At 42.6% G+C, this 16,187-nt stretch overlaps 1 protein-coding gene across 5 annotated transcripts in view; it reads right to left on the bottom strand.

The window, feature by feature from the left end:
- COL4A6 (collagen type IV alpha 6 chain) overlaps positions 1–16,187 on the bottom strand; it is a 422,653-nt gene that overhangs the window by 151,544 nt on the left and 254,922 nt on the right. For all 5 annotated transcript variants that reach the window (XM_068251142.1, XM_068251140.1, XM_068251144.1 and 2 more), the window contains 6 exons: positions 15,791–15,835; positions 10,486–10,602; positions 8,900–8,968; positions 5,707–5,742; positions 2,832–2,894; positions 1,794–1,829 (listed from right to left, as the gene is read on the bottom strand). In XM_068251142.1, coding sequence (XP_068107243.1) covers positions 1,794–1,829; positions 2,832–2,894; positions 5,707–5,742; positions 8,900–8,968; positions 10,486–10,602; positions 15,791–15,835 — 366 coding nt within the window. The remainder of the gene's footprint in view (positions 1–1,793; positions 1,830–2,831; positions 2,895–5,706; positions 5,743–8,899; positions 8,969–10,485; positions 10,603–15,790; positions 15,836–16,187) is intronic.

Raw genomic sequence — 16,187 nt, 5'->3', positions numbered from 1 at the left:
GTACACCAATCCAACATGCATACAGCTATTTCAGACTTTCTGGTCCTCATCAATGCATGGCATAGATTGATATTGCTCTATGGGATAGGGCTTGGACAAGTACTATGGAATACCCAGATACAGGGGCGTAACTAGAAATCACTGGGCCCCCCTGCGAATATTTGGATGGGGCCCCCCCCATAGGTGCCAAATAATCGTAATAGGGCAGCGTTTCACTGTAAATTAATTGCAAAGTGGGCAGCATTTTACCAGACAATCGTAATGTGGGCCAGAAAATCGTAATGTGGGCAGAGTTCGCCAGAAAATCGTAATGTGGGCACCAGTCACCAGAAAATCGTAACGTGATCAGCAGTCACCAGAAAATTGTAACGTGGACAGCATTCACCAGACAATCGTAATGTGGGCAGCGTTCACCAGAATATCGTAATGTGGGACAGAAAATCGTAATGTGGGCAGAGTTCACCAGAAAATTGTAATGTGGGCAGCGTTCACCAGAAAATTGTAACATGGACAGCATTCACCAGACAATCGTAACGTGGGCAGTGTTCACCAGAAAATCGTAATGTGGGCCAGAAAATCGTAATGTGGGCAGCAGACACCTGAAAATCGCAATGTGGGCAGCAGACACCTGAAAATCGTAATGTGGGCAGCAGACACCAGAAAATCGCAATGTGGGCAGCAGTGACCAGAAAATCGCAATGAGGGCAGCAGTGACCAGAAAATCGCAATGTGGGCAGCAGACACCTGAAAATCGCAATGTGGGCAGCAGTGACCAGAAAATCGTAATGTGGGCAGCAGACACCAGAAAATCCTAATGTGGGCAGCAGACACCTGGAAATCGTAATGTGGGCAGCAGTCACCAGAAAATCGTAATGTGGGCAGCAGACACCTGAAAATCGTAATGTGGGCAGCAGACACCTGAAAATCGTAATGTGGGCAGCAGACACCTGAAAATCACAATGTGGGCAGCAGTCACCAGAAAATCGTAATGTGGGCAGCAGACACCTGAAAATCGTAATGTGGGCAGCAGACACCTGAAAATCACAATGTAGGCAGCAGACACTAGAAAAAAAAATGCACCTGTGAAAAAAACAAACAATTCACTTACCTGACAGAAGTCTTCTCCTCTCCCGGCATCTGGCTCGCAGCTCCCCGAGTCCTCCTGCAGCACATCTCCCGCGCTGACAGGCAGAGTGCAGGGCTACGGCAAGATGGCTGCCGAAGCCCTGTACTAGAGACACAAATAGTCTCCAGTGTAGGGCTTCTTCGGCGGCCATCTTGCCGTAGCCCAGCTCTGCCTGCCGGAGACTATGCAGGCTGCTGGAGCAGGGCAGCGGGGAATGAACTGGCGCAGCGTCTATTAGACGCTGCGGCCAGTTGAGCACCTTGCTGGGGGGTCCAGAGCAGCGCTCCCCCCACGCACAGTGAGCGGGCCCCAGAGCAGCCCCGGGCCCCCCTGCGGCTGAGGGGGTCGCATCCCCGGTAGGTACGCCGGTGCCCAGATAGTTCATGATAAACAAGAACTAGCAGGAGAGTATAAGGGGCTAAAAGAGACCAAAAGGCCCTCTAACTAAAAAAGTGATGGTAAATATAATTGTGCCTTCTTAAAACAGAAGATATTTACAATAGTTCAGCTTTAAGTGAGCAACTGTGGTTTCCCATGATGCATCACCCTTGAATATGCAAATCATCTCTTTATGCCCCTGAAAGCCAGGCACGCATTCCATAAGCATTAATTGTGAGAAATGTTAGGTAAAACGATAAGGTAACAATTGTTTAAAGCAGTAACTCACCTTCGGACCTATTGAGCCAGGCGGACCAGGTGGACCCTAAAAGTACAGAAAAGATATTCTAAATATTTCATCATAAAGATGTGTGCCCAGAGCTTCTACTGTCTTTTCTATGGTAATTCTATGGACTTGTACCTGGCAGATGCCAACAAACCATCTGCAGAATGATATAGTTCAGTCTCACTGTTTAGCAGCATTGTTGGCTTTTCTATTCTTTGTACGTTTGCTCTTTGTCTGTCTCAGGCATCCTATGGTTTTTTATTGTATGATATACACAATATAATTCATGTTAGTGAGAAGAACTTTCTAATGGCCTTCATAATATGACAGAAAAACTGCTAGCAGCTAGCAGAGAAGCCACGTTTAATTTTTTCTGCCTTCTCTGCTTCTTTTAAAACAAACGTGTGAGGTTTGCAATGCAATATTTTTTATTTCTCTATCTCGGGAGGATGTAGCCTCTGGAGGCTTCCCCTGTCCTCCCGAAGCATGGCCTCACTGCACCTGCATAGGAACACGGACGCGCTTGGGCTCAGGTGGAAAAAGACAAGCCCGATCGGCTACTGCGCAGACACAGATGGCTAGTGCATGTACAGTAGCACAGACCCAATCAGGCTCAATTTTTTACAGTGGATCCCAATTGGTTCCGTGCTAGTGTGCATGCACAAGCTATCGACAAAATATTTTTTAGGGGTCCAGGCACTGAAACGGGCCTGTGGAGGAGAACGGGGGAAGCCTCTTTAGGATACAGTGGCTTCCCCCTCAAGAAGTGAGTACCCCATAGGGACACGTTTTTCCCCTCAGGTACACTTTAAGTCTGAAACCTAATAGGCTTTAGCACTATAGCACTAAATTATTAAGTTATTCCAAAACCAGACTGAAAATAACTTTCTACCTTTTGGTACCACTGTGTATAAAAATGGGTATAAAAATTATTACTCAACACATGCATGTATTTGTTTGGTTGATGCCCTTTATACATAACTACATTGACTACTAAAAATGTAACTTCATAAAGAATGGCTTCATAATAACGTAACTTACTGGTAAGCCATTTGGTCCGGCTGGACCTGTTAAGCCAGGAGGTCCGGGTGCTCCACGTGGTCCCTGCAACAAAACAAATATCATTGCAAAACATTTACAGCTTTCCTTGAATAACACTTAAGTATTAAATATTCTAGACTAGTAAACTTAAATCCCATCTGGTATTCAAATGTCTGGTTGCATTGCATGTTCAAAAAACAAACAAACAAACAAAAAAACACAGAAAATATCCCTAGTTAACACTAAATGCTGGAAATACTCATCCTTCTTTGGGTGGAATCACCCATTTGATTATCTCCCAATTTTTGCATTGTAACTATTATAACTTCTATTGGGAATGTATTCCTATTGGCTAGAGGAGTGAGTTAAATGACTCTTGAATGATAAGCTCGGTGAGCAGAGATCTAGGCTTTTCTAATTAAAAATGGACTATAAAGGGGTACCCAAAGTAAGAGCCCTAAAACAGAAAACACTACATCTCTGCCAAAGGGATACAACCCGTTTATATCTACAAAAAATAATGTTGACTTTTTAAAGACAATAATGTGCACCATTTATCCATATTCTTTGATGTAAATATTACTTAAAGTGGTCTGAAACTGCGACATAACATTTAATAAAAATGTGTTTTCCTACTTTTTATTACTCATTCAGTTATCATATTTGCTTTTGTGCATGAGTAATATTGTCTGTTTACAAATTACTCATTTCCAAAGTGTACTTTATCTTGCCCTGAAACCTGCCATTGCATTTTATTCAAACTGTTTTTTATTATATATTAACATCTTCTAATTAGCTGTTCTGAGCGGTTTGTGTGCTTGAAGCACAGAGAGCTTCACAGAGAGCTCCTTTTCACTCGTTACACTGTGTTTACACACGTGTATCAACATTAGAATGCAAACAAATATACTGTTATCTCCAGTTTGGATGCAGATTTGAAGCTAAATAGCAGGACAAAGTGCTTTGTTTAACCATTTCAGTGATGTTCTGCTAAAAAAAAATTCTGGGATAGTAGCTTTCAAGCTGTGAGGAATCATTTAGAGCAAAGTAGAAATGCTGACTTTCAGACCACTTTAACCACTTGAGGACCATAGTGGTCCCCCCTAAAGACCAGGCCTTTTATAATGAAAATGGCCACTGCAGCTTTAAGGCCAAGCTGCAGGGCCGCACAACTCAGAACACAAGTGACCCCCCCCCCTTTTCCCCCCACCAACAGAGCTCTCTGTTGGTGGGGTCTGATCACCCCCAGGTATGTTTGTTTATTTACAATCAAACATTTTCTGTGTCATTTAAAAAAAAATGTTTTTTCCCCTCTGCGCATTACTCTCCCCCCTCCCCCCCCCCCCCTCTGCCTATCACAGCGATCGGCTGTGATAGGCTTCAGCCTATCACTTTTGAGTCCCCCAGGGGGACAGCCGTGTCACACGGCTGTCCCCAGTGCAGCGCTGCTGCTGATCGCAGCGCTGCACTATGTAAATAGACGGCGAAACCGTCTAACAGTCTAACAGTCTAACAGTCTCCCGAGCGGCCCTCAAGCAGGAGATGCGCGCGACCTCCTGCAAATCCCAGCCTCAGGACTTTACGTCAATCGGCGTTAGGCGGTCCTGGGGCTGCCGCGGCGGCCACGCCCATCGGCGTGACGCGGTCAGGAAAGGGTTAAGGTAGAGAACCTAAAACTGTCACCATACGTAACATCTGCACAGGGATAATAAGGAGTGTGGATGGAGAGGGAACACTTTGAAACCAGTGCAAATATTTTAGAAACCCGCAATTTAAATAGGGACTGAACACACGAGCGTTAGTATACTATCTGTATGGGCAGAATGTAAAAGGTATCCATGAAGACAACGTTTTGGTTAGCTGAAGCAGTTGCGATGGGCCATTGAAAGATCTTTAGTTATTAAAATTAAAAGATCTTTCAAAGAACCCAAGCATCCAGCAGTAAATGGAAAAACTCTAATTGCATTGAATACTTTAAAATGGTACAAATAATGCAAGTACCGGTATGTTGCCTAACTTATTAGGACCCGAACTCTTGGTAGCAATACATCAAGCGATTTTGCTTCAATCAACTAAGTGATCGACTTTAATGCGTGATCAACTTCAGTGTGGTTGATTGAAATATGATCAGCTAGCGACCCACACACTACAAGCAATATCCTATGCAATTCACCTTCACTAATCGATCTGACGAATGTTGGGCCTCAAATTGATTCAGTATTGACTGAACAATATGTGAACAGTAGCTGATACCTGTGTGATTGCCTGATATCTTTTATCCTGCTCAATCAATGAAGTAAGTCAATTCAACATGATATCAGCCACTTTACCTCGATCGAGCATACTGGAACACACTCGATTCTCTCTCAATTCGATAAAATGTTCAAATCCAATGCTCAATGCTACAGCCAAATCGATAGATTTATGGTCACCTTAACTTTAGTTCGAGAGCTTTTTTTGTTATCTCTTTTAATCATTTAAGATGCGCAAATATTAATTTTGTCAAAAATGTTACCAGTCTAGGCTAAACCATGCATGAGGTGCCCATATCTGCTAACAAATTTCCCACTCAAAGATGTAACTATAGGGAGAGTAGCCCCATTAACTGTAGGGGTCCCCTGAGCTGTGGGAGCCCCAAATGTATATTCTCTCTCCTGATATAGGGACTACTCCTTCAGAGAAGGTGTAATAGTCATGGGAGAGACATAATGGTCAGTCACACTATTATGGGAGGGGATCATCTTTGCCTGGGGAATCCCTGTTTTGTAGTGATATTCCTGTTCCAACTTGAAGACACAAGTTATAAAAAGAAACATAACTTAATGTCTTTTAGAATAATCTAGCCAATAAAGAAGTATTTTATAAAACTACTTACAGGAAGTCCATCAAGGCCATTTACACCATCATCACCCTAAAAGAATAAAACATACCACAGTCAGGATGCAGCCATGTACACAGGGCAGGACAGACAATGGAGGACTACTTTAGTCAACATTTCTGCTTTCATTCAAGAAGATGTTGCTTAAGTTTAGTTAACTACAGAGAAACTCAGGTGACTGTCGTATACAACTAAACTGATTAATTTTAGATGGTTTGGTGTGTTATTGTATATAAATATTGTGTTTAGTATCTTACAGTCTACATGCAGTACAAGGAGACCTACATAGAAGAAAAAACATTAAAAAATAGTGTGTGTGTGTGTGTGTGGGGGGGGGGGGGTTTGTTGCTTTAGTAATTTTTTTTTCTTAACTCAGGTTATAAAATTAAGGCTAACTAGTTCAGCAATCCTGATTCAAAACTTCCTCTCTGTAAAATACAAGCTCCCCGTGACGTCAGACGCTCCTGGCTCCGCCTTACGCGTTTCGTCCATGTGGACTCATCTCGCTCAAGAACCTGAAAGTCTAGAGAGACGCGGATGCGCCATAGCGTAAACGGGACACCGGGACCGCACTGGAGACACTACCGCTGGGCTAGGTAGCCCGATACGCCTGAAAGTGCATTGGATTACGTGAGTGCGCACTCAGCGCAGGGTTTTATCTGTATTTTAAAAGGTTTTATGCCATGTTCTGTTTTATTGTATCTTTTATGAGGAAACTGGATTAAAAGCATTTGGAGTTTGACTACATCAAATCGTTGGCTCGTTTTCCTATGCTTTAGATCCACCTGGCTTTTGAGGTGGAATATATCTGGTGAGCCTGTATTTCTTAGGGGAAACGTGGATGTCTGCACTTGCAGTGGAGCACGAGTGAAAGCACTTTTTGAACTATGGGTGTTTATGGCAATTTGACAATCCAACAGTAATGCACTATGTACGGGTCTTTTTAATCTTGCAGGGTACGAGAGAAAAGAAGAGGAGCGCTGTCATAATAATTCATATGTAGATGTATAGGTTGTGGACTTTTTGATAGCGAATACTCTGAATGTATATAGGTTGTATGATATTTATTGACTTCAGTGGGCGCAGTTTGTATAAGTATATATGCAGACATCTACAGCTCAGGTGGGGGAATCTGTCCATAGGACAACTATTAATCGTGCACTGCACAATGTTGGCCTTTATGTAAGAGTGGCAAGAAGAAAGCCATTGTGAACAGAAAGCATAAGAAGTCCCGTTTGCAGTTTGCCACAAGCCATGTGGGGGACACAACAAACATGTGGAAGAAGGTGCTCTGGTCAGATGAGACCAAAATGGAACTTTTTGGCCAAAATGCAAAACGCTATGTGTGGCGGAAAACTAACACTGCACATCACTCTGAACACACCATCCCCACTGTCAAATATGGTGGTGGCAGCATTATGCTCTGGGGGTGCTTCTCTTCAGCAGGGACAGGGAAGCTGGTCAGAGATCTGAAAAGTGCTGTTCACAAACGCTGTCCATCTAATCTGATTGAGCTGGTGCTGTTTTGAAAAGAAGAATTGGCAAGGATTTAAGTCTCTAGATGTGCAAAGCTGGTAGAGACATACCCTAAAAGACTGGCAGCTGTAATTGCAGCAAAAGGTGGTTCTACAAAGTATTGACTCAGGGGCTGAATAATTACGCACACTCCACTTTGCAGTCATTTTTTTTTTAAATGTTTGGAATCATCTATGATTTTCGTTCCACTTCTCACGTGTACACCACTTTGTATTGGTCTTTCACGTGGAATTTCAATAAAATTGATTCATGTTTTTGGCAGTAATATGACAAAATGTGGAAAACTTCAAGGGGGCCGAATACTTTTGCAAACCACTGTAAAGAGTTTGCTACTACCACTATGTTCTCAAATAAAAAAAATGATTGAGATAGAAATGTAATTAGAAATAAGTGATAAAAGCGCTCGCTTCACATGTATAAAAAACAACTGTCCTTATGCTTGTTCTGATTGGTTTTAACATTCAGTAGATTCTGCACTGACAGTTGTCAAGTGCTGCAATTAAGGCTGGTTTCACACCAGGACGTTGCATTTTAGGGGACGTTATGGTCGCATAACGTGCCCCTAACGCAACGCCTGGTGCTCTCTGATGTGGACGTCAGAGTGAGCCGCGTTGTGCAGCTCACTCTGGCGTCCGTGATGCCGTGATGCGTCCTCTTGGACGCATGCGGCATCACGTGGTCCCGCCCGGCCAATCGCCGCACAGAGCAGCCGCTCCAGGAAATAAACACTGCACGTCACTGAGTGCAGTGAATATTAATTAGCCATGTGCCTGGCCGCTCTCCGCTCCTCCCCAACATTACTGCGCATGTGCAAGCAGTCTAACGCGGCTCTGCCGCTTATAAAGCACTGCATGCAGTACGTTCTGTTATGGCGCAGCGTTACTGAGTAACGCAACGTGGGCACTGTGAACAGCCCATTGATTTTTCATTGCTGTGTGGTGGGGTGCGTTACAGGCTGCTCTAACGTGCGCCTGTAACGTCCCACTGTGAAACCAGCCTAAGTCTCTGGATTACTGCCAGCGATATATAAATAGTAGTGGTGTAATTGCGCTCTTGACTTTAACAGTTTAAACATCCACCTTTCCCCCCCCTTCATGGACTCACTCACCAGATGCTGAGGTCTCAATAAGACCAGTATGCGCCTTCGGGGTGTATGGCCCCCCGTCACCATGCGATCTCACTGTCACTCCTCCTTATCGGAGGCAAGCTTGATCCGTGCCTGGTCAGGTCCAAACCGCCGCAGAGTTTAAGGGGGAACTCTTCCAATTTCTCCTTTTGTGCTCCAAAGTTGGTCTTTCTTCAGCAGCTCTCCTGACCCAGCTAGGCCAGTCCAATGCAGAGCCTCTGCATTGGACTGGCCTAGCTGGGTCAGGAGAGCTGCTGAAGAAAGACCAACTTTGGAGCACAAAAGGAGAAATTGGAAGAGTTCCCCCTTAAACTCTGCGGCAGTTTGGACCTGACCAGGCACGGATCAAGCTTGCACCTGATAAGGAGGAGTGACAGTGAGATTGCATGGTGACGGGGGGCCATACACCCCGAAGGCGCATACTGGTCTTATTGAGACCTCAGCATCTGGTGAGTGAGTCTATGAAAGGGGGGGGGGGGGGGGAAGGTGGATGTTTAAACTGAGATAGAAATGTAGATGTGCTCTTACCTTCGGTCCTTTTATTTCACCTTGAGTAAAGGAAGGTTCACCTTTCTGTCCTCTTGCACCAGGTAAGCCCTATGCCAAAGACAAGGTTAAACAATTAAAACAATAGTAGTTGTTCTGACAAGAGAAACAATGTCACACACAAAAACTAAAAAAAAGTAGTTCCATCCTTTTACTGTACATCATTCAGCCAACTATTTTCACACACACAATGCACACACAAAAAAGCTAGTCTTTTCTTCAGCTGTAACACTGGCATTTTTTATTTAATTTGATCGTTTTTCATATGGAAAGACACCAAACTGCTAAACTTTAAAGGTACCCGAAGTGAGAGGGATATGGAGGCTGCCATATTTATTTCCTTGTAAAAAATGCTTGGCAGCCCTGTTGATCTTCTGGCATAAGTAGTGTCTGAGTCAAAACCCTGGAACAAGCACATGGTTAATCCAGTAAAACCTGAGTCAGCCGAGTCAGAGTACCTGATCTACTGCATGCTTGTTCAGGGTCTATGGCTAAAAGTATTAGAGACATAGGATGAGGAGGACTGCCAGGCAACCGGTATTGTTTAAAATGAAATAAATGCGGCAGCCTTCATATCCGTTTTACCTCAGGTTCCCTTTAAGTGAAATCACACACAACTGGAGCAACTAAGTTTGAAAAGTCATTGAAAACTCTATTTCAATTATTTCTCTGCAAAAAAAAAAAAAATTAAATTGAAATGTACATTTGTTAAAACTAGAAAAGTAAAATTAAATGGCCAAAAGAAAAAGATAGGTACTGTAAATTGTAGGTAAATATATTTTATATATTTGGCATCAAATTTCTCCAATTTTAATTGCTGGGGGATTGGGGAAGCTCCTATCCCAAACTCAGCTGCTGTATTTTATAAGTGGCACAACACTGCATATATTATTGTATTTTGTATATTCCCTGAGATTACCTAGTGCAGGGAGAGTCATCATTCGGCTTCTCCCTGCACCCAAATGCAGCGTGGCCAGAACATACGTACACATATAGGTTATGGTTAGGCATTTTCAGAGGAAGAGTGAGATTAGGTACAGTTCAGAGGTCACAGGTCATTTACATTGAAGAGCGTAAAATTACCATTAGTCGGTAGAGACTATTCTAACTAAGCATTAGAACTATGCTGGACAATAGACTTGCTTTTAAAGGCAGTGCAACAACCAGAGGCGTAGCTAGAGATTATGTGGCCCCATAGCAAAATTTTGATGGGGCACTCAGACCTAGGCACTCAAGAGCAATGCCACCTGCCCCTATCCCATCAGATATAAATTGACTGGCCAATGTTCATTCCTGTGCAATGTACTCTGCACACTGTGTATGGGCCCTGAGATAAAATCAGAGCTTGAAGAAAAACAGGAGAATAAATAGTGAACAAATTACCGCTTGGGCGCCCTTTGCGCCAGGGCCCCATAGCAGTTGCTATGGCTATTGCTACACCCTTGGCAACAACACATAATACATAAGTGGCACTGTGCTGTATTTCCTGCACAGGGCAACGGGGGAATCATTTTACAAAACACTTTTTTCTAACAAAATGAGGACACATTCAAATGAAAATTTCTTACTGGCGATCCAGATGGCCCAGGAAAACCAGCAGGCCCAGAAAAGCCATTATCTCCGGTAGTACCGTTACATCCATCAAGTCCAGGTAAACCACGGTGACCCGGCTGGCCACTGTGACCCTTAAAATGGAGGGAAAACGAGATACATAGGTTTCATTTTTTAATCTTAGATGAGTACATGAAACTTGATTAAAGTAAAACTCTGACATACCATTCAATAAAAATGTGTTTTTTCTACTTTGCATTTTTCATTCAGTTATCCTATTTGCTTTTGTGCACAAGTAATATTGTCTGTCTACAAATTACAAGTTTCCAAAGTGTAGTTTTTCTTGCCCTGAAAACCGTCATTGCATTTTATTCCAACTGCTTTTTATTATATATTAAAATCTTCTAATGAGTTGTTCTGAGCTGTTTGTGTGCCTGAAGCAGAGACAGCTTCTCAGAAAGTATTTTTTACTTGTTACAGACTAATGTATCAACATTGGAATGTAAACAAATATACTGTTATCTCCAGTTTGTATGCAGATTGAAGTGCTTTGTTTGTCTGGGATAGTCGCATTAAAGCTATGAGGAATCTTTGAGAGAAAAGTAGGAATGCTGACTTTCAGACCATTTTAATAAATCAATAATACATTGTACCCGAAGGCTGTATGCCGACACTTCCCTCTGACAGAAGCCAGAGTTCAGCTTTATAATAGCTGAACTCCGGCACCTCTGGCACCCAAATTGTCCAGTCTGCACCACCATAGCCCCAACTTACATAGTGGTCTATGGTGGCACTCAAATTTCCATACACGGTGTGCACCCATATGGCCCGCTTCCAACCTGTGTAGCCGACACAGTTAATGAACAAATACACTAATCATAAAGCTGATCACTTTCATGTGTACTATATGAAACAATATCAGCAATAAAATATTACAGGTCATTTTTTTCACAGGTTTATTTAAAACACTGGTAATTCTGAATTAAAATTACGGTAGTTTCCCTATTCGTTAACTTCCACAAAGCATCAGCACAAATAAAATATATAAAACAACCCAGTGACTATTAGGCTATCTTTATAAATATTGAATGCATAAGTAATTTTCATAATTTTAGACCCCACAAAATGTTCATAATTTTAAACCCCACAAAATGTGCCTCACTACAGAGTGGCTTTTTTTTGCAGGGATTCTAAAAGACATTAATATAGCACGAATTAACAAATGGAAATGGATAAAGCAAGGAATAGCTACAGTACTAGCCATCTCAGAATAACTTCAAACCTCAAGGACTGATGTTCGTTAACCCTGCCTCAGATTATGTGTACATGTTACTTAGTGTCCTGCACCTTCTCATCCTGCCTGGTTTGTATACATCCTATTCAGGCCGAGCTTATCTCCCAGCTACTTTTGTGTCCACTGAAACCTGTCAAGACATATTCACACAATGAAATGTGTGTGGTAGCAGGCAGTGCATTTTCACTGGGCTTCCAAGTGCATAGATGTGCTACTGGCTTAAATTCTTTAAAGGGCCTCCGAGCAGTGCAGAAACTATGGAAAGATGCATATCATTTTAAAGCTCTCTTTCTCCTCTTTCCAATGATATATAAACCGCCGCCCTACACCTTTTAGTTTTCGCTATTTGCGATTAAAATTGCCGCGGTCGCGATTTCGATCGCGAAAATAGAGAAAACTAAAAGGCGTAGGGCGACGATTTAGGGGTCATCAGAAAGAGAGCTTTAAAATGATATCCATCTTTCCATAGTTACTTGCATTACACAGGACGACTTTTTCTACTGAATGGAGCTGCTGACTTTGAGAAAAAGTCGCCCTGTGTAATACAATGTAACTATGGAAAGATGGATATCATTTTAAAGCTCTCTTTCTCCTCTTTCTGATGACCCCTAAATCGTCGCCCTACGCCTTTTAGTTCTCTCTATTTTCGCGATCAAAATTGTGTCCGCGGCAATTTCAAGGGTGAAAATAGCGAAAACTAAAAGGCGTAGGGCGGCGGTTTATATATCATTGGAAAGAGGAGAAAGAGAGCTTTAAAATGATATGCATCTTTCCATAGTTTCTGCACTGCTCGGAGTCCCTTTAAGCATACAGCACTACATAGCACTGCTTTAGGTGTCGTATTGAGCAGTGAGCCGCTCTCAGCAAAGCATATAGGCCCATATGCAATGAACTTTTTCTCCTAAGTTATCTCCTAGGTGATATTTTCAAACATGTCACTAAAATGTATTTTAAACCACTAAAGAGCAAAAAAATACTCAAAATAACTTTGATCATATTTTTCACCTGCTTTTGGACACTTTTGCAAAATGCTGAAAAGTAATTTTAAATTGAAGATGAATAATTATCTCCTAAGAGAAAACTGGGTGAATGACACCCATTTTGTTCATTGTTAACACATTATAAAGCAGGTACTGCACATTGCAAAGAAAATAAAAAGTACAGAATTGTTTTAAAAAAAAGAAGCTTAGCTACTTGCAACATTTTAAATTGTTAAAAGAAGAAGCAGGAGGTGCATCACATCTGCATTATGCAAAGGCCATTTGATGAAACAGGTTTCCAACATACAGATTTAAGAGAGTGCAGATTTGCTTGAAACCTATGATCACGCGACCATCCCAGAATGTGGCTTTGAAGCACTTTGGTTGGTCTAGGCTGGATACAGATCACGCGACCATCCCAGAATGTGGCTTTGAAGCACTTTGGTTGGTCTAGGCTGGATACAGATCACGCGACCATCCCAGAATGTGGCTTTGAAGCACTTTGGTTGGTCTAGGCTGGATACAGATCACGTGACCATCCCAGAATGTGGCTTTGAAGCACTTTGGTTGGTCTAGCCTGGATACAGATCATGTAGCCATCCCAGAATGTGGCTTCGAAGCACTTTGGTTGGTCTAGGCTGGATACAGATCAGGCGACCATCCCAGAATGTGGCTTTGAAGCACTTTGGTTGGTCTAGGCTGGATACAGATCACGTGACCATCCCAGAATGTGGCTTTGAAGCACTTTGGTTGGTCTAGGCTGGATACAGATCACGTGACCATCCCAGAATGTGGCTTTGAAGCACTTTGGTTGGTCTAGGCTGGATACAGATCACGTGACCATCCCAGAATGTGGCTTTGGAGCACTTTGGTTGGTCTAGGCTGGATACAGATCACGTGACCATCCCAGAATGTGGCTTTGAAGCACTTTGGTTGGTCTAGGCTGGATACAGATCACGCGACTATCCCAGAATATGGCTTTGGAGCACTTTGGTTGGTCTAGGCTGGATACAGATCATGTAGCCATCCCAGAATGTGGCTTTGGAGCACTGTGGTTGGTCTAGGCTGGATACAGATCATGTAGCCATCCCACAATGTGGCTTTGGAGCACTGTGGTTGGTCTAGGCTGGATACAGATCATGTAGCCATCCCAGAATGTGGCTTTGGAGCACTTTGCTAAGTCTAAGCTAGTGACAGGAGCAAATGCTAACTGGCCAGCATGTCTTCATGCCAATGAAGGAAAACTAAAGGGATTTTGTTTTGTTTTTTTTGTTTTTTTTATAGAGAGAGATGGTCTAAAATGAAATACTTCTTGTTTTCCGGTTTCAAGAATGTTAATAATACATTAATAACAAGGTATTGTTAAAAGGGTATATTTGGTCTGTAATTATCTTCCTATCAACCCAGCAGTATACTGTAAAGTGCTCTGTGAAGGCCAGCGCATGAGTATACCCCTTTCAGTATAACCCTTTCAGTACCAACATATAAAACTTCCTACGGCGGGGAGCCCACCTGTGTTTGCAAATAGCTATCATAATCGCTCAGTATTTTGGGAGCATTTTGTACAGCGATTTAGAAGCAATTTTTAGTGCTTGCGTTTACAAAGCAATTGCGATTAGAAATTAGCAAATGTTTAAACATTTTAAACATTTTCCGGTAGAGAAGTATAATTGCTGCAAAATCACTTTTTCACACTGGTTGCACAGTGATTTTGCAGCATTCGTATCTTTTGTATTGGAGCGCAGTCACTCAAAAAATGCTGCAGGACCAGCAATTGCGAATTCTTAAATTGAAATTGCTCCTGTGAACTTTCCTGTATTGAAAATGGTAATGGGGAAGGTTAATAATTTTATTTTGTAGATGGTAAGGACTTCAAAAAGGAACATGGCTAAACAGTATATTTTAATCTGTTAATATTGTTGATCCAGGGATTTTATTGTTGATCCAGGGATTTTATCTGATTGCCATCTGGAGTCAGGAAGGAATTTTTCCCTTTTGGGGCTATTTGGACCATGCCTTGTGGGCAGGTTTTCGCCTTCCTCTGGATCAACAGGGGTATGTGGGGGACGGGCTGGAGTTCTACTTTGTACTGGTTGAACTCGATGGACGTATGTCTTTTTTCAACCAAAATAACTATGTAACTATGTAATCTGATAGTTTTCACTGCATCCCCATTATTATGGTTTCCCTATTACATTTCCCCATTTGACCTCTCATTCCAATCCCTTATACAAATCTCTTTGGTAGTCTCCCCCATTGGCTTTTGATAGTCTATACTTCCTTGGTGGACTAGTGGTCCCCCATACATTGCCCTGGTGGTCTAGGGGTCCCCCATGTTTCTCTGGCATTCTAGTGATCCACATGTTTCCCTGGTGTTCTAGTGGTGCCATATGTTTCCCTCTTGTGTAGTGGTCCCTCATAAATTTCCTTGGTGTCTAGTGGTCCCCTATATATTTCCCTGGTGTCTAGTGGTCCTTTATATATGTTTTCCTGGTGTCTATTGGTCCCCGTAGGTTCCCTGGTGTCTAGTGATCCCTTATACTTTTCCAGTGATCAGTTGCTCTCCTTCACTCAAGACAGCATCCAGCCTAGAACTGCCAAAAGTACCAGGTCCTGGCTTGATGACATTATCAAGCTGGGACCTGATACTAAAGGCAGCGTAATGCTGGATGCTGTCCTGAGTGGAGTGGAGTGATCGTCATGGGAACAAGGAGAGGTGAGAGCCGTTCCTCTTCTGTGCCTGCCCTTTGTAACCACTATTATCTTATCACTGGTGATCATGCCAATCGGCATGGCTCCTGATCTGTGTGGGGAAATATCAGCTGCCAAATTAAAGCTAAATTTCCCTTGACAGTTGGGCAAGATTGCAGCAGGAGGGTGTGGACATTGCCTAGTGAAATCTATGACCTGGCAGAGATAGGAGGACACAAAACGGCTGCAGATTTCAATAGGCTGCATCTAGAACTCGTAAAGCTACAGTCCCATTAAGATATTTAATGACTAGTTGGTACAACATTTTGGGAATCAAATACAGATATGTGTACTTACAGGTACTCCATTGGCTCCTTGGAACCCTGGAACTCCCATTGGTCCCTGTGGAAAATGCATGTAGAAAATTAATTATCAGAATATCTGCAAATAGGAAAGAGAAACATACACAAAACAGTATAGACACAATGGACATAATTTAAACTGGACAACTACTTATTAGGGCCTGTTTCCACTAGGGCTTGAATCTGGGCCGAATTCTGCAGCACACACCTGAATCCCTAGCCATGCATGGCATGGTTAAGTGATCTGGTTGTGTGCTCGCATCACTTCAAGTTAGTGTATAAAGTGGATCAGCACCAATGGATAAATGACGTGCAGTGATCGCCCCTGGAGTGCACAGGGATATCCAAGCAAATAAGTTCTCAGGATCCGCACCGTCTAAAATCTTCTTTTA

This window comes from Hyperolius riggenbachi, chromosome 8, assembly GCF_040937935.1.
Source record: "Hyperolius riggenbachi isolate aHypRig1 chromosome 8, aHypRig1.pri, whole genome shotgun sequence".
NCBI lineage: Eukaryota > Metazoa > Chordata > Amphibia > Anura > Hyperoliidae > Hyperolius > Hyperolius riggenbachi.
This window is presented reverse-complemented; position numbering and strand designations above follow the sequence as displayed.